We start from the raw sequence: 22543 nt of genomic DNA, 5'->3' as shown, positions 1-22543 counted from the left end.
ATGCTGTTTGGTACTTTAACAAGCCTGGGCCTCTGGGATTTAACTGGCACCTTACCTCTTTTTCTCTTTTTAATGGCAGAACAATTATGTCTTTCAATTGTGTTGTTTTTCCTGCTCTACAACTTATTTTCAGTGTTCAGTCTCCCTGTAGTATTTGTCTTTTTAAAAATGCTTGCAAAAAGTTGGCCCCATTGTTCTTGCACAATATGTGGATTTAACACTAGATCTGAGAGATTCTGTCTTTTGTTTTCACCATGGTTCCTGGATTTAGTGTGAGTACAAATTTATCTTTTAAACTGATTTTTCCCCAGTCTCTAAAGTTCTCCCAAAGCAAGTAAATTTATTGAGTGTTTATGATATATGTCAGGCACTATTCTTCTATTAATTTTCTCACTTAATTCTCAAAGTAACCTAATGAAGTAGGTACTATTACTATCAGCATTACATTACTTCCTTATGGCTTCAAGTATAGTTGATTCACAAAGCCAGAGTATTTTAGGCACTGGTTGTGTTTCTTTCTTTTTTGTTTCCTTCTTAGCCTTATTGGATTTTCAAAATTCAGTTTATTTCCTATCTATATTCTTCTCTACCCATTGACTGATAAGTTTGTCTTTTCCCTTTTGGAGGAATTTCCACATGGGATCCATGGTCATCTTTGGGATTTAGTAGCATTTAGTAGTCTTAGTTTTGAGCTGCCTCTCTCCTGCCTGATCAAAAAATTTTTAAAAGAAAAGGGTGTTTATAAATACTATGCTATCTTCTATCTTTCTCCTAGAAAAGACAGTGGTCCTCTCCTCATTGTGATGAACCTTGCCTAGCTCTGGAAATCTGTCCCAGATAAAACTAGAATCTACTTTCTCTGTGTAGAACATTAGCATGTGTGCAGTTGTTCTTAAGATATGTGTTCCTTAGTAAATTTATATTTAGGAGACTGTTTATGTCTAGGAGATTTCCTTATTACTACAAATATTCATAAGAAGTGTATTTGCACTTGAATTTTATACTTGAAGGCAGAGATTTCCCTAGAGAACATGGATGTCAAATCCTCGTGTGTGTGTGCACATGTGTGCATGCATGTATACATTCTCAATTTTGTCTGCTGAACTCTCTAAGATTATTAGTCATGTCTTTTTGAAGACAGATGGCTGAATTCTCAAGTCATTGATCAAGTGTATATGCACAAAAATTACTCAGTTACAGTCTAGAATATTGGTCCTAAATCTCTGTGTAATCTTCTGCTGAGCCTTTATGGGAATAGGCCAAATAGCTTCTTTAGCCTTTTTCTTTTGGGGCTCAATCCTGTTCCTGTCCCTTGATACCTTAACTTCTTTGGCTTTGAGAAGAAGCATAGAAAAGAACCATTGAACCCCTTTAACAGATCTGGTTTGATTTCATGCCTCTTTTTCTCCTAGACTTCACCCTGATCTTAGGCTTCTTAAAGTTAGTTAGCTGATAACCACAGGCCTTACCATACCAGTCAACAGAAAACAAAGTTTTTAAGAGAACACTTTATGCCAAAAAGAGTTTTTGTTTTTCTTCTCCAGCTGAAAGTTCAATCTCCTATATTATCCAATTGTGTGTCTCTGAGGATTCCGGCAACCATGGCCTTTTGTTGTATCAAAACTTCATGGTAGAGTTAGAGGTATAGCTTCTAGTTTCCCCTGGAAGTTAGAGCAAAGCTCAGTAAACTCTTTCTGTAAAGGGACAGATAAGTATTTCAGAGCCATATAGTCTGTGTTGCAACCACTAGACTATATTGCTGGCAGCCACAGACAATACATAAATGAACGGGCATGGCCAGATTTGTCATATGGACCATAACTTGCCAACCTCAGAGCTAGGGTAACAGGCAACAAAATGCTCCTGCTGGTTTGCGTATATACACATCATTTGATTCTTCTTGGAAAACCTTCTGATATTTTAATATCATTTTTTTATCCAGGTGAACAAGGACTTTGGATCTATTTTTTCCACTCTTTTGCCCGGTGCTAATGCTATGCTTGCACCACCAGAAGGGCAAAATGTACTGGATGGTCTGGAGTTTAAGGTTGCCTTAGGAAATACTTGGAAAGAAAACCTAACTGAACTTAGTGGTGGTCAGAGGTGAGTGAGTAAATCCCTTTGCAATAATCCTCTTATTTTATTATAGTCCATCATCTCATTGCCTCCCAATTTTATTTCAGATTTGCTTTGCTATCTTTGCATGTAGAATTTAAGGAGCCTAATATGTGAGACTACAAATTTTGGTTAGAACATTTGATTAAAATAGTAGGCAACAAAGTAGAAATAAGGATTAGCAACTAGAAAACTAGACAAACTACATGAGAAACAATTACTTTCAGACATTGGAAAATGGATAACCCAGGAGATACCTGAGAGAAATGAAACAAAAATGCTGAGTCCAGTGTTTACCCTAGCTTTCTCCCTAGGAGCAATTTCTTGACTGCAGATGCAGGGAGGGAAACCCACACAAAGCCCAGTAGTCTTACTAAATGAAGGAAACAGATTAGAATTTGGGGAAGCCCCAGAGAGCTACACCTTAGCATTACATTTGCACTATCCCTAAAGTGAAGGCTATTTTAGACACCCCTTAGCAAAGGTTCATTGCAGGCCCAACTTGCTTTAAAGACAGACGACAACAAAGTTGAGACTGTAAACAACATAATCACAGTGTTCAGCATCTAATAAAAATTACTAGACAGAAATCGAGAAAATATGGTTCGTAACCTAGAGGAAAAACAGACCCAGAACTGACAGTTGATGAAACTAGTAGACAAGTAGGTTAAAGAGTTACATTAACTATTTACAAGAAAAAAAGAATGTGATGAGAGAAATGGAAGCTATCAATGAAGAATCCAGTGGAACTTCTAGAGATAAAGAATATACCTGAAAGGAAAAGTTTACTGCATAAGATTAACAACGGATTCGACAGAATAAAAGAAACATGACTCAATTTGAAGACATATCAATAGAATCTATTCAAGCCAAGCTTAGAAACACAAAACTGTAAAAACAAAAGGAGCTTCAGTGACCCATGGGGCAATATTGAGAGATCTAACATACATGTAATTGGCGTTTCAAAGGGAGAGGAAGAGGTAAAACCGAAAAACACTGAAAAAAATAATGGCCCCAGATTTGATGACTTCTGTAAACCCACATACTTGATTTCTGTGAACCCCAGGTAAGATAAACGCATATACCCGCTTCCTGCACATACAGTAACACAGCAAGTCATGCCATATAAAGTTGCTGAAAACCAGTGATGAGGAGAAAAATCTTAAAAGCAGTCAGAGGTAAAAAGGCATATTAAGTGCCAAGGAACAAAGAAGAATGACTTTAGACTTGTTAAAAACTATGCAAGCCATTATAAAGCAGAAACTAACACGCCATTGTAGAGCAATTATACTCCAATAAAGATGTTAAAACAAAAAAACTATGCAAGCCAGAAGTCTGGAACAACATCTATAAAGTGCTAAAAGAAAAATGTGTCAACCTATAATTCTGTATCTAGTAGAAATATTCTTCATATTGAAGGCAATATATTTTTTCAGAAAAACAAAAGGTGGAAGAATTTGATTCCGGCAGAACTGTACAAGTTAAAGGAAGCTCTCTGGTGAAAGGAAAATGATACCAAATGGAAACTTGAATCTACATAAATGAAAGAAGAGTACTGGAAATAGCATGTTCTGTGCTTCAGGGAAGTTTCTCCCAGCCTTACACAGTGATTCAGACAATCAGTATATTGAGAGAAACTTAGAAGGTCATTTGGCCTAACTTCTTAACTGCAGAGAGCCAAATAATTAAAACCTGAGAGAAAATTGTGAATATCAATATAATTGAAGATGCTTATTAATTTTGTATTTTTTCCCCTGCAGGAGGTACAGTCCACAGTTCTTGAATTGTTCTCATGTGCTCTATGCCGTCATGTAACTCTTCTCTTATGGATGTAGAAAATACTAAGACCTGTTAATTAATTTCTCTTATGAAATCTTTTGTCATTTTTATGAATAGAAGTCCACTCTTTATTTTTCATTATTGATAAAATTCCTAAATATTTTAAGTCAAAAAAGACAGCTTCTGCTGCCTGTCAATCAAAGTTGAATTCCACAGTTTAGATCACAGCATCTTTAATTGCTTTTGCCAACGTCCTAGAAAATTTTTTGAGGAAAATAGAGAATGTATGCTTATTTTCTTACTGGAACCTAAAAATTATTTCCATAATTAAGATGATATAAACTTATTTTCAGATATGCCACAATCCAGCATAGTAGTTTAACTCTTGGTGAGTTGTTTTTAAGCTCAGTGCCTTAAATGTTTGGTACAGAGAAAGACACTGAAAAGTAATTTTAGGTTTCTTGAGTGACCTCAGCTACCCTGTATAGCAGTAAAGATCAATTTGTTTGGTTTTTATTGTACTGTTTCGTTCATTTTCTTTGCTAGAAATTTTGGTTTCACCTTCCTAGACCCCCTCTACTTATACACACAATTTTTTTTCCCCACTTACATGTTTCGTAATAAATACCCTATTGGAATACAGTAAGCATTAGACTGACTATTTACTCCAGTGCTGCATGCCAGGAGATATCTGAAGTTACAGAATTAAGTGTGCTACAGATGTTACTGTAATTTTAATACTATTTTTAAATAATTCTAAACATTTGTATTACAATAAACAAGGCTTTTTAATGAAATATTTAAGAAAAATATAAATTATTATATTTCTTCATTCCAGACTAGAACAAAAACAGCTATAGTTAAAGGGGATATAGAAAAGAACTGAAAAAGAGTTTTAGGGAGAGAAAGAAAACTATTAACACTAATATGATCTTTTCTTAAGGTTAGGTGCCAAATATAACATCCAAATTATCTGACAGGAAAGAAGAATATATACCTGTTTTATTCAAAATAAAACTTGTTGAAGAGAGGGAAAAATGGAAAGCTAAAGTAAAAGAAACATTTTAATGAAACAAAAGTTTTCAAGTTTGAAACTTAAGATTCTTTTTTCTATAACTATCTTTCAGCTAAATCGGCACTATTCATAATAACAGGATAGCAGATTTGCTTCAGTGCTTTGGTAAAAAGTGGTAAAATCAAGTTCTGACAGCTTTTCTTTCGGCCTTCTTTTCTTAGGTCTTTAGTGGCTTTGTCATTAATACTGTCCATGCTCCTCTTCAAACCTGCCCCAATTTATATCCTGGATGAGGTAGATGCAGCCTTGGATCTTTCTCATACTCAGAATATTGGACAGATGCTACGTACTCATTTCACACATTCTCAGGTAAGAACCAAAAAAAGTCTCAGAATAGTTCTAGTGTTTGTTTTCTAAAACTCTTTTTTAGTAATCGTCAATATAAATAAGGTATTCAGGATTGAGGAATACTAAGGTGTTATGTATCTCTTTAAATATATTTCTATTCAAATGGGTATAGAAGGAAAGAGGGTTTTGTCTCTTATTAAAGAAAAGAGCCTGGAATTATAAATTATAGGTTGTAACATGAGGGAGAATCTAATTTTTTTGTAATTTGGAACTTTTTAGGGTAATTATTTTCTCTAGCTAGCTGCCAGAAGATGCACAATCAAAACAAGACTGTTTCAAGGATACACCTGAAAAATATATCAGAAAATCATGTGGCACTTGAATGGGGTACTCTTCATTCCTCCTAGAAAGTAGATTTATAAAACCCCTGAAGCTAAAAACAGTTTGTTTTTATTGAACTGTTGCTGCAGGAACTAAGGCTACCAAATATGATTGTATAGATAATGCATTGAACAATTCTGGGGGGCTTCACTTACCATAGTTATTATACACTGTGTATTTATTGTGGCAGTTTTTTAGCAGCTAACAGTGGCATTTAGCGCTAGCAACAAGACAGTGATACTAACTGGAGAAGATAGCAACAAGCAGCCAACCAGCAGAAGATAGTAACTTGGGTAATGAAGTACTCAAAGTAAAATTAAGAGACTCCTAAAACTGCGTATGGAAAGAATTCATTGAGGTGCCTAATAATAACTACTTGTCACTTGCATTTGAGGATGTGCATATGCATGGAGCCAAGCATTTAAAGCAATAAGAAAATCAAAATATCTCCAAATGATTCTTAACCTCAGTATAAAAAGAGTGAACTTCTTCAAGGATACTGCGAAAAGTACTTTTATGCTGTTTTTCTTTTTCCCTTAAGTTCATTGTGGTGTCCCTAAAGGAAGGTATGTTCAACAATGCAAACGTCCTTTTCAAAACCAAGTTTGTGGATGGTGTTTCTACAGTAGCCAGATTTACTCAGTGTCAAAATGGAAAAGTTCCAAAGGAAACCAAATCCAAGGCAAAAGGACCCAAATGATCACATATGGAAGTTAAAAGTACAAATTTATTCTTTCACCTTGACCTATTTTTTAAACATAAACTTTTTAAGAACTTGGGATTGATGTAATTTGTTCATATAAAAAATTTAGTATCATTTTGTTACCTAACCCATTTTCTCTTCCTTTATATAATCACTTATAAATGAGCATAAATTCCTCTGTTCTGAATTAGTGTTAACTGTGGTCCAATTACTGTGATTGTGATTTTATGTATGTCATCAAATGTTTTTTCTTACACAAGTCTTTTATATATTAGGGAGCCAGAGATACATATTTGGTGGTAAATTTTGTATGTAAAAGCAAAATTACAAAGAAACAGATGAAATTAAATTATAGGATAAATATAGCTGATAATCAGCTTTTAATAATTAGCTAATTCCTACGGTAATATTTGTGTGTTTTCTATTGCTAATAATGTCATTCAGGTAAGGAAGAATTATAAAGCAAGTAGCTGGACCAACAAAGGGAACACAAAGAAAGCTATTAGGCATGCACTGAGTTATTTGTGGTTAGTTCCTTGAGGACAATGCCAGATCCTTGATTTAGACTCAGATGGGAAGCAGATCTTAAAAGATTTCTGTCATTTTAATGATGTTTGAATATCATGTTTCTGTATGCTTAGTAATTGGTCTGTGCAGTCTTGTCTTTTTAAAAATCTTTATGAGTATTTTAATAAAAGCTTGGGAGAAAGGTATGTTGCATGCTGCTTTCTGTTGCAAGTTTATCTGAAGTCTAATATTTTCAAAAAGATTTTTGTCAGCCTTTTCATAATCCAATCAATCAATAACAATCTATTGGTGAGTGAGAATATAGGAGCCAATATATATAAATAAATAGATCCATCTGTTCTACCAAAAGGACTCAAAATTTGATGATTATTATATTTCTTAGTGTCCTCTGCTTTCCAGCTTAAAACCATGAACTTCCTTTAAGATTTCAAAAGATGGCGCTAATAAACAAACACCGTAAGAATACTGTATATGGTTCTTAGTATGTCCCTAGAACCATGTGTTTCAAACTCCAAATCTTGAAAGTTCTGACACAATCTAATCTGACCTTGGGTATGTTATTTTGGCCCCACATTTCTTAATACTTGAGTCTCAGTTCCTTTGTGGCATCCTTTTCCTAATGTATGCTCATACTTCCTGGCCTGGGTTTAATACTTCTCATCCTTCATCCTCATATCATATCTGAGCATGTCAGATAACACCCAGGTAACTGATGATACTGTGGGGCACATTGGAAAGACTGAATATGGAATTAGTTCTGTCCACTGTGGGAGGAGAAGGAGACAAAGCTGTAAATGCTGAGTTACAGGAAGTCCAGTGTCACATGCAATAGACGTAAGTATATTTCTTTTCAAATGTTTTGCAAATCGTTTGCCAAAAAGAATTACATCATCAGTTCACACTGTCACCAATATAGTATGCCTGTTGACTAAAACCTAGTCAGACCTGGCTGTTAATTTTAATATTTCTAATTTACTAGTTATAAAATGGTATTTAATTGCTCTTTGAATTATCATTTTATAAGTAACTTGTGGGATTGAATATTTTGCATATGTACTAATTTTGTTTCCTCTGCTAACAAATTTTCTATTTGTTTGTTTGCTTTCTGATGGAAATCCTCAAACATATTAAATTTTTGTGAGTAATATCATTATTCTTTGATTAGAGGGAACACATTAAGGGGAATGGGAACATTTGTTTCAAACATCTGCAATAATATGAGTAACTAATATTTATTGAGCTTTTTCTATACATCAGACACTATTTTCATTTGCACACGTTTTCACACTTAATCCTAGTAATCCTAGTAATAATCCAGTGAGATAAGTAACTGTTATTATCAGCACTATATAACTGAGGAAATTGAATTGAGCAGAGAAGTTAAGAAACTTGCCCACAGTGTTCATACAGTTACTGAATAGCAGAGCCAAGATACAAATCTTAGTAGTTGGTCTCCAGAACCTATTATACACTACCTCTCTGACAGCTCAAACATCTGCATTTATCGTACATAGTAAATTTAAAAGAGGTCTGGATGACTAGTATGCACAACATGTGAAAATTATCTTTCTTTAGGAAGAACCGCCAACATTTGAAGAAAGGATTCCTTGTATTTTTGTTTTGGTATTTCACGTATGCTAACAGCAAATGCAAAAGCAAAGACTTGAGAATCCCTCTTCCATATGGTGGAGTAATCTAACAAACAGGCCAATACTCCCACAGTCATGTCATTTGCAAATAAGAGTGATGAGAGCTGGTATATTTGCCTTGTCCCCAAAATTAGGAGCATTCAGTCTTTCATATAATGTTAGTTCTAGGCCTTTGGTAGATACCCATTATCAAGTTAAAGAAGTTCCCTTCTATTCCAAGTTTGATCATAATTTTGTCATGGATGGGTATTGAATTTTCTCAAATGCTTTTTCTGCATTGATATGACCAGATGACTTTTTCTTTATACCTGTTAATGTTATAAATTTACATTGCTTAATTTTTGAATATTAAACAAGCCTTGTATCCTTGAAATAAACCCCACTAGGTCATGATGTATATTTCCTTTTAGCTGTTGCTGGACTCTATTTGCTAATAGTTTGATCATGATTTTTGTGAATATTCATGAGGGGCATTGTTCTGTAGGGTTTTTTGGTTGTTTTTTTTTTTTTTTTCTTCTACTTTTTGGTTTCAGGGTAATACTAGCTTTATAAAATGTATTTGGAAATGTTTCCTCTTCTGTTTTCTGGAGGGTTGTATAGAATTGGCGTTAATTCTTTATTTTGTAGAATTTTCCTGTGAAACCATCTGGGCCTAGAGATTGGGGAGGGGGGGTGGTAAAATGAGTACAGTTTGTTTAATAGTTATTGGGCTATTTAAATTATCCATTTCATATTGGGTGACTTGTGATAGTTTGTATTTTTTGAGGAATTGTTTCATCTAAACTGTCAAATTAGTGTATGGAGGTTATGGCATTTCCTCATTATCCTTCTGATGTCTTCAAGTTCTAAATTGATATCCCTTGTTTTATTCCTGATAATGGTAATTTGTGTCTTTTCTCTTTTTATCTTTGTCAGTCTTGCTGGAGATTTGTCAATTTTATTGTCTTCAAAGATTTTCTAATTTACATTTTGACTATTGAATTTTTTTTGGAGTGTTTTTCTTACTATCCAAATACTTGGAGATTTTCCAGGGAGCTTTATTTTACTGATTTCTAGTTTAATTTTGTTACGGTCAGGGCTCATACTTTGTATCATTTCAATTTTTTAAAAAATTGTTAGAAAATGATAGATTTAAGTACTTCTATTAGAAAATTTAAAAAGATACAAATTCAGTGATCTAAAGTTCTCTTAATCTTTTTTCTAGATAAGAATAAAATAAACCCAAATTAAATAGATAGAAATAATAAAGTATAAAAATCAAGAATGTATAAGACAGAAGAACAATGGAGAAAATCAATGAAACCAACATCTGTTTCTCAAAAGAGCAACAAAATCAGTAGATCTCTAATTAGACCAATCAAGTAAACCAGAGAAATTACAAATCACAAATATCAGGAATGAAGGAAGAGTTGACACTATGGATCTTACCTTACTTAAAAGGATACAAAATTATGACCATTTTTATGCCAGTAAATTTGACAACTTAAGACAAAATAGAACAATTAGGAAAATAAAACTTACCAAAACTGACACAGGAAGAGACAAAACCTGAATAGCCTCACATTTCTGAATACAATTGAAATTATTATTAAATATCTTCCCACAAAGAAAACTCCAATCCCATATAGTTCCTCTTATAAATTTTTCCATTCAATGAAGAAATAACACCAATCAATCATAATTACACAAAGTTTTTCAGAAAGTGGGGGGGGGAGGGAATACTTCCAACTTATTTTATGAGGCCAGTGTTGTCTGATACTAGAACTTGACAAAGACATTACAAAATAAGAAAATAACAGGACAGTGGTCCTCATGAACATAGGAACAAAAATCCTGAAAATATTAGCAAGCCAAATCTAACAACATCTATAAAAGTTAAGCCATTTTCAAGTTTTTCAAAAGATGGTACTGACATATTTATTTGGAAAAACAAGCATACATGAAGAGTAACTAAAAATGAGTCATAGACCCAAAAGTAGTTAAAACACTTCTAGAAGACCATTTTGGTGGCCTTAGATTAGGCAAAGATTTCCTAGGACAAAAAACAAACCATAAAAAAAAAAAAGACAAATGGAACATTAAAATTGAATTGAAAATCTCTTCAAAAGATAACAAAAAGACCACAGACTAGGAGAAATTATTTGCAGTGTACAGAGTTGACAGAATTGAGTACAAGATGTATAAAGAACTTATAACTAACATTGGATATTTGCATGAATGGTGCAAAAGCAATGGTAGGTAAAACTGCTGTCACTTGGCATAAATCAAGGCAGTGCCACGCACTGTACAAGTAGTACTGATTGCATTCTTCACTGCCATTTATTTGAATTTTTTAAAAATGGCAGTTTCACTTGAGTGTATTTAATGAAGCTGTAAAAGTTATATCTCAACATCTTGAGTACATGTCTTCAATAACCTGAGTAATAAAATGAGAATTATGTATAAAGCACATATCAAAACATGATGGTTTTTTTCAGAAATGCAGTTATTTCAGTTGGGGTCTGAAGTAACCCTTTTCATGGAATTCCGTTTTTACTTGAACAGATAGACTAAGACAAACTATAGTCATTAAGTCTATGGTATTTGGTAGACATCTGTCAAAAATGAACAAAGTGAGCCTGTCATAAGAACCTGACATTTTTGTTGCAAATAATAAAATTGTAGCTCTCAAACGAAAATTAGAATTTTGGCAACCTTGTATTCCTCATTGTGGACTTTACATCTTCTCAATACTAAAGACTTTTCTGATAACACTGGTAGTAATATTAACACGTGGGATTTTTTTTTAGGTATTGTATTATGAAATGTGTTAACATTTTGAAGACCTGCATAAATCAGTGAATGGTATTTTCCAGTGACCAATGTGTGATGTTACAAAATCATGGATGGGTAAAATAGCCATTCTAATTACAGGAAAGACCAGTGATTCTAGTGTTAGAAGGTAGGAGAACTTTTGATACAGTTTCAGATTCCACATAGCAACTGGCTTAAGAAGCTGTCACTTGTTGCATTTTGTTGTTAGTATCAAGAAAGAATATCTACATTATCTAATACTCTTCCCCTTCCCAACTATGTATTTATTCTCAACTCTAGACAGGAAACTTGAATAAGTTGTATAAGTAGAAAGGGGTGGAGGCAGGATTTAAACTCAGACTGTCTAGCTGAAGAGCCATACTCCTAGCCATTATGATATAACAAACTGTAAGTTAGGTATACTCCTTGCTTTGTACCTGAAGCTGAGAGAACATTCACATTATTTTGCATAGGTGAGATTCTTATGTCACATATCATGCATGGGTGGGAGCAAGGAGTGATATATTTAAATCCATTGTAGAGAACAAAGATTGCAGATTAGTCCTAAGGGTTTAGTGAGATAGTATGGTTACTAATCCCTAAAGGTGTGACAGAATGGTAGGCATAAGCGGTCCCTTTTCTTGCCACCAGTTAAGGACCAGAGTTTTCTTCAATGGCCTGAGGCTTCGCGTATTATCCTTTACGACTTAATGCGGGTTATAGGATGAGCTCTGTTACCTGATGGTCATTAAGCATCTAAAGTTCTTTTAAATCTCAAGGCTCACTCTTGCTGCATTCTGTGTATTGGTCCTAGTGCACACTGCTGCCCTATTTAGACATTTTGGCATTCTAAGCCCTCTAATCACAGCCTATCTTAAACTGTCTTTCTGAAGGAGCCCTACCCCACCCAATCTGCAACAGCTGCCACTCCTGAACACAGCTTTCTTCTCTATCTCTACGTTTTTGCGCATGCTGTTCTCTCCACGTGGAAGTTACTCTGTACCATCCTACCGACAGTGTACCATTCCTCAAGATTCTGCTCAAAAGTCGCCACTTCTGTGGATCCTTCTCTATCCCCATCCCCTTCAAACAGCATCAAAAAATAGTCCAAAGTTGTAGTAACTGAACACGTCTTAGTTCTAGTAGATTATAAACTGCTGAGTGCATCTCTTTAGAGCTCATAACCTATTAGTGCCTTGATCTCAAAGATTATTTGCTTAATAAATGAGTATAAGGAATCATAAAAGTTAAAGATGGAATAGACCATGATATTAACTCATTACCACACTGTATGGATTATCAAACTAACTAGAATGAGACAGATTGACCCATATTCACTCTGAAAAGTTACTAGTAGGATTCTGTCATGTAACCATGCTTGTTAACGAAGTGTCACAGTAAAATTTTATAAGCCAGGATTTCATGCTAGAGAGTTTTTCCTCCAAAGAATTAAAAGAATTGATGGTATCAGCCCTTTTATATATTATTATCTATTATTTCCTATTCTACTGATACTTTTGTAGGTGTGAAAAGTATATAAATTGTCTAAACTATCGTATTCCAACGTTGAGAGGTTTTTATTTCACATCAACTTTAATCAGACATAATTTTAAATCCCTTAGTAACTTAGGTATAGAAGTTTGCTTCATTGTTAATTACTTAGGATTAAAAATCCACAGCAGATGTTAATTTGAAGAAAAGAAAAAAAAAAATCTAAACAAGACTTTTATCCTGAGAGTGCTTCCAGCTCAGCATAAGGAGGCAGGTGTTAAACATACTCTGACTACCCGTGCTTTGGGGGACCAGAAAGAGCATGAATAATTTATAAACAACTCCAGTACAGTAGCTTTATCTTCCACCCCCTCTCTCAAGTGATTTCCTCCAGGCCTACGTGGACCAAAACTGCAGTGTGCTGCCAATCCACGGCCTGTGCTCTTCCCTGGTGGGTTGCTGTTGAAAACGTGAGAAGGCGAAACGTAGATTCAGGATAAAGAGAGAAAAGAAAGGAAGAAAACAAGCATACATTGCACATCGTTTCACCTGTTACCTGATTTTAACAACAAAGTTGCTGTGATCATTCTCATAGATGAGAAAACAGAGGCTCAGAGAAGCTAATTTACCTCCTCAGTTAAGGTGCAGCAAAATCAGAATTTGAATGTGGCTCTAACGCCAAGGTTCATGATCTTTCAACTACACGACTGTTTCTAAAGTATTATTTTAAAATGTAAAAACTATTTAAAGGAAAAAAAAACTTTACACACAAGATTTACTTAAATATGTATAACTTTGAAATGAACTCCTTTTGCCTTTCATTCTCATAAAACTGTAAAATAACAAAAAATACAAAATGAGTACAAACCACCACAAAAACAAAGTTTAGCTCAGTATCGTCTAATTATGCAGGTAAAGGTGAAATAGTTAATGCTTAGAGCGAGACTCTGAAGAGCAGCATGTTAATGTGAATCTTGTAATGAATCATTTTCCCACCACTTTCCTCACTTCACCACTATAAAACCTTGTACGGCACGCTATAATGTCATTTTCTCATCACCTGCTGGGTGTACATATTAAGAACACCTTGGTGCTTTTATTTCATAGCCTATTAAAATACCTCTACTTCATGCTAAAGAGATTGTTTATAGAAGTATAAATGAAATCACCATGCAATGCTTAATATGCAAGCTGTTGAGATGAGGCCCAAATATTATGTATGTATTTTTAAACTTACCAAAATAAAAGCAAAAAATTTAACTGAAGGCATTACAGACCTGAGAATGTATCCTGAGATTGCTCCCCAGAGATCCTCAAATTGCAGTTTGAAAAAGATTGCACTATAGTATATCAAAGATATACTGACATAATTTGTATAGAGGATCATTATTCTCTAACAAAGGCAAGGTTCTTTTCACAGTAGCATTTTTACTAGTATTTCACATCTCTGTTCCACTATACTTTATGTAGGATAAAGCTTCTCCACCTTCCTGAAAGGTGACAGCTTCAGAACACCCTTCCTGCCTGTTATTTTGGGACTAAGGAAAGCTAGCTGGAATAGCTCTCCCATTGGGGGTCTAATTTTTAATTTCTCAAAGTCCTGTAAAAATGTCAAATGTAATGCAACCTATTTATTATGCCTCTTTCATAATGTGAAATTGATAATATCAAACTGATAGGATGATAGAAAAATTAAATTAGACAATGGTACATGTTTGTCCTTTCTTGAAACATATAAGGTACAGAAAACATGTTAAACCCTATTCCCACTAGCATATGGAGACAAGGTATGGAAACAACCTAAGTGTCCATTGATGGATGAATGGATAAAGAAAATGTGCTACACACACACACACACACACACAGGAATATTATTCAGCCATGAAACAGAAGGACATCTTGCCATTTGCAACAACATGGATGGACTTTGAGGACATTATACTAAGTGAAATAAGTGAGACAGAGAAAGACAAATACCATATGATCTCACTTACATGTGGAATCTAAAACAACAAAAAAACCTAAACTCAACAGAGAACAGATTGGTGGTTTCCCAGGGGTGGGGGGATGGGCAAAATGGGTGAAGAGGGTGGAAAGGTAAAAACTTTCAGTTATAAAATAAATAAATAATGGGGATGTAACACAGCATGGTGATTATAGTTAATACTATATTGTAATTTGAAATTTGGTAAGAGAGATCTTAAAAGTTCTCATTAAAAATTTTTATAACTAAGTATGGCAATGGATGTTAACTAGGCTTACTGTGGTGATCATTTTGCAATATATACAAATATTGACATTATATTGTATACCTGAAACTAATACAGTGTTATATGTCAGTTTCACCTCAATTTTTAAAAAACGAAGCTGGAAAGGCAGTCTAGGACTGGATTGAGAAAAGTCTGTTTGACTTTCAACTGTCCTCTTAACAAATTAATTTGAACGGAAAATTGATGCTAGAAAATCTAATCAGATATCAGGAGAATAAAATTGAAACTCCCTCCTAAAATATAAAAGGAAAACGGACAAAAATTATTCAAATGTGGCTGTAGCCCCATTTAGAAATTAGAAAATTTAGCACAATTCTAACAAGAGCAATAACCAGAGACATAATTAAAATGTTCCTGAATGGGAAAAAAATACTACAAAGGCAGGTAAAAGATGTTCCTGCATTTTAGGCAAAATTGTTGGAAAAGGAACCACATCTAAAGCTATCTAGGCCTTCTGATTTGCTTTTTATTACAAAGGCACCGTCTCAAACTAAACTGGAAGTCTGATAAATTCAAACTTGAATTCATGGTGTGAAAATTGTCAATTTACTAACTTTTTAACTCCAGGCACATTAAATAGACTACACTTTTTGGTGCCTCCCGCTCTGTCTAAACTACAGACAATGACAACAAACCTAACTCAGTAACCTGGGATGGAAATAAGGTTCCGCTTAGGTTCATAAGCCTTGGAGAGAGTCTGGGTAACAGAGCATCAGAATCAACAAGTCACTTTCAGGAGCCTCTCATCCTTTCACGCCTGCCTCAGGCACTCTCCTTTTCTTCCCTCCTGAACCTGTCCGCTCAAGTCTTGCTGACAAACCTGATTCTCCCACTTTTGCCTGGCCTTTTGGTGTTTAATGGCATGCTCTTGTAGGTAGATCCTTTGCCAGTATTTCTACAGGACAATTTTTCCCCAATACTATCTTTTTTTTCCCCAAAGCCCTGTTCCTACCTCACTTCCAGGTCCAGCCTCAGTCTCTTGAACTACAGCCCAGGCTAAGCCTTGTGTCCTCTGCTTGTCTGGGAAGGAAATTTGGACCTTTAGAATATTTTTAAGTAAAAATATTTTTAAGTAAAAATATTCTAATGAGGAATTCGACTCATAAATGCTTTCTTTCTCTAAAAGAACATCCAAACTTTGGGAGAATAATGCCAACTAATCTAGTTATTGCAGAATCCCTTAAAGCAATGATGCTCTCCAACATGTCACAGGGAACATTATCAAATAATCCAGATAAAAAGGCTTGTCGCACATTAAGTTTATAAATGTAGCAACTGCCACAATGGAAGAATTTCTTAGCACTGAATCTTTCAGGTGATCACAACAAATTAACGTGCTGGTGCAAAGACCTGTTTTAGCCGTGCGCAGGTTGTGACAGATTCCACTGAAATTGCAATGAGCAGTCTTCATGTTTTTACATTTTTTTTCCTGTGAACACATGCTCAGAGATATTTCAGTTCTAGTTTTTAGCTTCTCACCCAAATTATCATTCTTAATACAAATTCCTGTTTGCACCTGAAAGCACTCCATTTCAACTGGTGTTTTCTTACAGCATGTATACATTATTTAATATTAAAATGTTTCAAAGTGAGTTTATTAAAACCTACACCATCTTTTTGGTTGGTATGACTCAGAAAATACAGTGAGGAGGCTGCAATTATTTGGAGAGGGAGAGGCATCAGTTCGTAGATCACTTTTGTTAGAAAACATGGTGGGGGAAGTTATATGTTGAACACTTTGGCTATTTGCCATTTCCCAAGAAAGCAAAAAATGCCCCAAACCACATATAGCTTTTCCATTCTACACACATATGAAACAAAATTAGAAAGTACTAACAGTAGTGCAGGACTTTTAGAATTACACTTGGATATTCTCTCATTTTGAAACTTTAAATTACATCATTAAACTTATTTTAACTATTTTTTTGTTTATGTTTTTATGTGCTTTTTAAAAATTTATTTATTTTTATACAGCAGATTCTTATTATCTATTTTATACATATTAGTGTATATATGTCAATCCCAATCTCCCAATTCATCCCACCACCACCACCCCACCCCCAGCTTTCCCCCCTTGGTGTCCATACATTTGTTCTCTACATCTGCGTCTCTATTTCTGCCTTGCAAACTGGTTCATCTGTACCATTTTTCTAGATTCCACATATATGCCTTAATGTATGATATTTGTTTTTCTCTTTCTGACTTACTTCACTCTGTATGGCAGTCTCTAGGTCCATCCACATATCTACAAATGACCCAATTTCGTTTCTTTTTATGGCTGAGTAACATTCCATTGTATATATGTACCACATCTTCTTTATCCATTCGTCTGCCAACGGACATTTAGGTTGCTTCCATGACTTGGCTATTGTAAATAGTGCTGCAATGAATATTGGAGTGCATGTGTCTTTATGAATTATGGTATACTCTGGGTATATGCCCAGTAGTGGGATTGTGGGTCATATGGTAATTCTATTTTTAGTGTTTTAAGGAACCTCCATACTGTTCTCCATAGTGGCTGTATCAACTTACATTCCTACCAACAATGCAAGAGGGTTCCCTTTTCTCCACACCCTCTCCAGGATTTGTTGTTTGTAGATTTTCAGATGATTAACAGTGAGAGGTGATACCTCATTGTAGTTTTGATTTGCATTTCTCTAATAATTAGTGATGTTGAGCAGCTTTTCACGTGCCTCTTGACCATCTGTATGTCTTCTTTGGAGAAATGTCTATTTAGGTCTTCTGCCCACTTTTTGATTGGGTTGTTTGTTTGTTTAGTATTGAGCTGCAGGAGCTGTTTATATATTTTGGAGATTAATCCTTTGTCCGTTGATTCATTTGCAAATATTTTCTCCCATTCTGAGGGTTGTCTTTTCCTCTTGTTTGTACTTTCCTTTGCTGTGCAAAAGCTTTTAAAGTTTCATTAGGTCCCATTTGTTCACTTTTGTTTTTATTTCCATTACTCTAGGAGGTGGGTCAAAAAAGATCTTGCTGTGATTTATGACAAAGAGTGTTCTTCCTATGTTTTCCTCTAAGAGTTTTATAGTGTCTGGTCTTACATTTAGGTCTTTAATCCATTTTGAGTTTATTTTTCTGTGTGGTGTTAGGGAGTGTTCTAATTTCATTCTTTTACATGTAGCTGTCCAGTTTTCCCAGCACCACTTATTGAAGAGACTGTCTTTTCTCCATTGTATATCCTTGCCTCCTTTGTCATAGATTAGTTGACCATAAGTGTGTGGGTTTATCTCTGGGCTTTCTATCGTGTTCCATTGATCTATATTTCTGTTTTTGTGCCAATACCATATTGTCTTGATTACTGTAGCTTTGTAGTATAGTCTGAAGTAGGGAGCCTGATTCCTCCAGGTCCATTTTTTCCCCTCAAGAATTCTTTGGCTATTTGGGGTCTTTTGTGTCTCCATACAAATTTTAAGATTTTTTGTTCCAGTTCTGTAAAAAATGCCATTGGTAATTTGATAGGGATTGCATTGAATCTGTAGATTGCTTTGGGTAGTATAGTCATTTTCACAATATTGATTCTTCCAATCCAAGAACACAGTATTTCTCTCCATCTGTTTGTGTCATCTTTTATTTCTTTCATGAGTATATTACAGTTTTCTGAGTACAGGTCTTTTGCTTCCTTAGGTAGGTTTATTCATATGTATTTTATTCTTTTTGCTGCAATGGTGAATGGGATTGTTCCCTTAATTTCTCTTTCTGATCTTTTGTTGTTAGTGTATAGGAATGCAGGAGATCTCTGTGCATTAATTTTGTATCCTGCAACTTTACCAAATTCATTGATTAGCTCTAGTAGTTTTCTGGTGGCATTTTTAGGATTCTCTATGTATAGTATCATGTCATCTGCAAACAGTGACAGTTTTACTTCTTCTTTTCCAATTTGCATTCCTTTTATTTCTTTCTCTTCTCTGATTGCTGTGGCTAGGACTTCCAAAACTATGTTGAATAATAGTGGTGAGAGTGGACATCCTTGTCTCGTTCCTGATCTTAGAGGAAATGCTTTCAGTTTTTCACCATTGAGAATGATGTTTGCTGAGGGTTTGTCGTATATGGCCCTTATTATGTTGAGGTAGGTTCCCTCTATGCCCACTTTCTGGAGAGTTTTTATCATAAATGGGTGTTGAATTTTGTCAAAAGCTTTTTCTGCATCTATTGAGATGATCATATGGTTTTTATTCTTCAATTTGTTAATATGGTGTATCACATTGATTGATTTGCGTATATTGAAGAATCCTTGCATCCCTGGGATAAATCCCACTTGATCGTGGTGTATGATCCTTTTAATGTGTTGTTGGATTCTGTTTGCTAGTATTTTGTTGAGGATTTTTGCATCTATATTCATCAGTGATATTGGTCTGTAATTTTCTTTTTTTGTAGTATCTTTGTCTGGTTTTGGTATCAGGGTGATGGTGGCCTCGTAGAATGAGTTTGGGAGTTTTCCTTCCTCTGCAATTTTTTGGAAGAGTTTGAGAAGGATGGGTGTTAGCTCTTCTCTAAATGTTTGATAGAATTCACCTGTGAAGCCATCTGGTCCTGGACTTTTGTTTGTTGGAAGATTTTTAATCACAGTTTCAATTTCATTACTTGTGATTGGTCTGTTCATATTTTCTGTTTCTTCCTGGTTCAGTCTTGGAAGGTTATACCTTTCTAAGAATTTGTCCATTTCTTCCAGGTTGTCCATTTTATTGGCATAGAGTTGCTTGTAGTAGTCTCTTAGGATGCTTTGTATTTCTGCAATGTCTGTTGTAACTTCTCCTTTTTCATTTCTAATTTTATTGATTTGAATCCTCTCCCTCTTTTTCTTGATGAGTCTGGCTAATGGTTTATCAATTTTGTTTATCTTCTCAAAGAACCAGCTTTTAGTTTTATTGATCTTTGCTATTGTTTTCTTTGTTTCTATTTCATTTATTTCTGCTCTGATCTTTATGATTTCTTTCCTTCTGCTAACTTTGAGGGTTTGTTTTTGTTCTTCTTTCTCTGGTTCCTTTAGGTGTAAGGTTAGATTATTTATTTGAGATTTTTCTTGTTTCCTGAAGTAGGATTGTATTGCTGTAAACCTCCCTGTTAGGACAGCTTTTGCTGCATCCCATAGGTTTTGGATCATCGTGTTTTCATTGTCATTTGTCTCTAGGTATTTTTTGATTTCCTCTTTGATTTCTTCAGTGATATCTTGGTTATTTAGTAATGTATTGTTTAGCCTCCATATGTTTGTATTTTTTACAATTTCTTCCCTGTAATTTACTTCTAATCTCATAGTGTTGTGGTCAGAAAAGATGCTTGATATGATTTCAGTTTTCTTAAATCTACCAAGGCTTGATTTGTGACCCAAGATGTGATCTATCCTGGAGAATGTTCCGTGTGCACTTGAGAAGAAAGTGAAATCTGCTTTTTTTGGATGGAATGTCCTATAAATATCAATTAAATCTATCTGGTCTATTGTGTCATTTAAAGGTTGTGTTTCCTTAATTTTCCATTTGGATGATCTGTCCATTGGTGTAAGTGAGGTGTTAAAGTCCCCCACTTTTACTGTGTTACTGTTGATTTCCTCTTTTATAGCTGTTAGCATTTACCTTGTGTATTGAGGTGCTCCTATATTGGGTGCATATATATTTATAACTTATATCTTCTCATATTGATCCCTTGATCATTATGTAGTGTCCTTCCTTGTCTCTTGTAACATTCTTTATTTTAAAGTTATTTTATCTGATATGAGTATTGCTACTCCAGCTTTCTTTTGATTTCCATTTGCATGGAATATCTTTTTCCATCCCCTCACTTTCAGTCTGTATGTGTCCCTAGGTCTGAAATGGGTCTCTTGCAGACAGCATATATATGGCTCTTGTTTTTGTATCCATTCAGTGAGCCTTTGTCTTTTGGTTGGGCATTTAATCTATTCACATTTAAGGTAATTATTGATATGTATGTTCCTATTACCACTTTCTTAATTGTTTTGGGTTTGTTTTTGTAGGACCTTTTCTTCTCCTGTGTTTCACATTTAGAGAATTTCCTTTAGCATTTGTTGTAGAGCTGGTTTGGTGGTGCTGAATTCTCTTAGCTTTTGCTTGTCTGTAAAGCTTTTGATTTCTCTGTCGAATCTGAAGATCCTTACTGGGTAGAGTAATCTTGGTTGTAGGTTCTTCCCTTTCATCACTTTAAGTATATCATGCCACTCCCTTCTGGCTTGTAGAGTTTCTGCTGAGAAATCAGCTGTTAACCTTATGGGAGTTCCCTTGTATGTTATTTGTCGTTTTTCTCTTGCTGCTTTCAATAATTTTTCTTTGTCTTTAATTTTTGCCAATTTGATTACTATGTGTCTCGGCGTGTTTCTCCTTGGGTTTATCCTGTATGGGACTCGCTGCACTTCCTGGACTTGGGTGGCTATTTCCTTTCCCATGTTAGGGAAGTTTTCGACTATCATCTCTTCAAATATTTTCTCTGGTCCTTTCTCTCTCTCTTCTCCTTCTGGGACCCCTATAATGCGAATGTTGTTGCGTTTCATGTTGTCCCAGAGGTCTCTTAGGCTGTCTTCATTTCTTTTCATTCTTTTTTCTTTATTCTGTTCTGCAGCAGTGAATTCCACCATTCTGTCTCCAGGTCACTTATTCATTCTTCTGCCTCAGTTATTCTGCAATTGATTCCTTCTAGTGTATTTTTCATTTCAATTATTGTATTGTTCATCTCTGAATAATTGTTTGTTCTTTAATTCTTCTAGGTGTTTGTTCTTTAAATCTTCTAGGTCTTTGTTAAACATTGCTTGCATCTTCTCAATCTTTGCCTCCATTCTTTTTCCGAGGTCCTGGATCATTTTCACTATCATTATTCTGAATTCTTTTTCTGGAAGGTAGCGTATCTCCACTTCATTTAGTTGGTTTTCTGGAGTTTTATCTTGTTCCTTTATCTGGTGCATGGTTCTCTGCCTTTTCATTTTGTCTATCTTTCTGTGTATGTAGTTTTTGTTCCACAGGCTTGTGCAGGATTGTAGTTCTTCTTACTGCTGCTCTCTGCCCTCTGGTGGATAAGGCTATCTGAGAGGCTTGTGCAAGCTTCCTGATGAGAGGGACTGGTGACTGGTGGTGGGTAGAGTTGGATGTTGCTCTGGTGTGCAGAGCTCAGTAAAACTTTAATCAGCATATCTGCTGCTGGGTGGGGCTGAGTTCCCTTCCTGTTGGTTGTTTGGCCTGAGGTGACCCAGCACTGGAGGCTGCAGCCTCTTTGGTGGGGCTAATGGTGGACACCGGGAGGGCTCACACCAAGGAGTACTTCCCAGAACTTCTGCTACCAGTGTCCTTGTCCCTGTGGTGAGCCACAGCTGCCCCCTGCCTATGCAGGAGACCCTGCAACACTAGCAGGTAGGTCTGGTTCAGTCTCCTATGGGGTCACTGCTCCTTCCCCCCGGTCCTAATGCCCACAATACTTTGTGTGTGCCCTTCAAGAGTGGAGTCTCCGTTTCCCCCAG

General features: G+C 35.2%; 1 protein-coding gene and 1 long non-coding RNA gene across 11 annotated transcripts in view; one reads left to right on the top strand and one right to left on the bottom strand.

The window, feature by feature from the left end:
- SMC2 (structural maintenance of chromosomes 2) overlaps positions 1-7084 on the top strand; it is a 52544-nt gene extending 45460 nt beyond the window's left edge. For 7 of the 10 annotated variants that reach the window (XM_082471179.1, XM_082471178.1, XM_082471183.1 and 4 more), the window contains 3 exons: positions 1943-2103; positions 5131-5278; positions 6180-7084. In XM_082471179.1, coding sequence (XP_082327305.1) covers positions 1943-2103; positions 5131-5278; positions 6180-6338 — 468 coding nt within the window. In that variant the 3' untranslated portion in view covers positions 6339-7084. The other 3 variants (XM_082471180.1, XM_082471182.1, XM_082471181.1) reach the window with 3 other exon arrangements.
- LOC309665079 overlaps positions 1-22543 on the bottom strand; it is a 100679-nt gene that overhangs the window by 28138 nt on the left and 49998 nt on the right. The window lies entirely within an intron of this gene.

The sequence above is a fragment of the Balaenoptera physalus genome, assembly GCF_965194825.1.
Source record: "Balaenoptera physalus genome assembly, chromosome: 7".
In the NCBI taxonomy this organism is placed as follows: domain Eukaryota; kingdom Metazoa; phylum Chordata; class Mammalia; order Artiodactyla; family Balaenopteridae; genus Balaenoptera; species Balaenoptera physalus.
The sequence above is the reverse complement of the archived record's forward strand: the minus strand, read 5'-3'. Positions and strand labels throughout refer to the sequence as shown.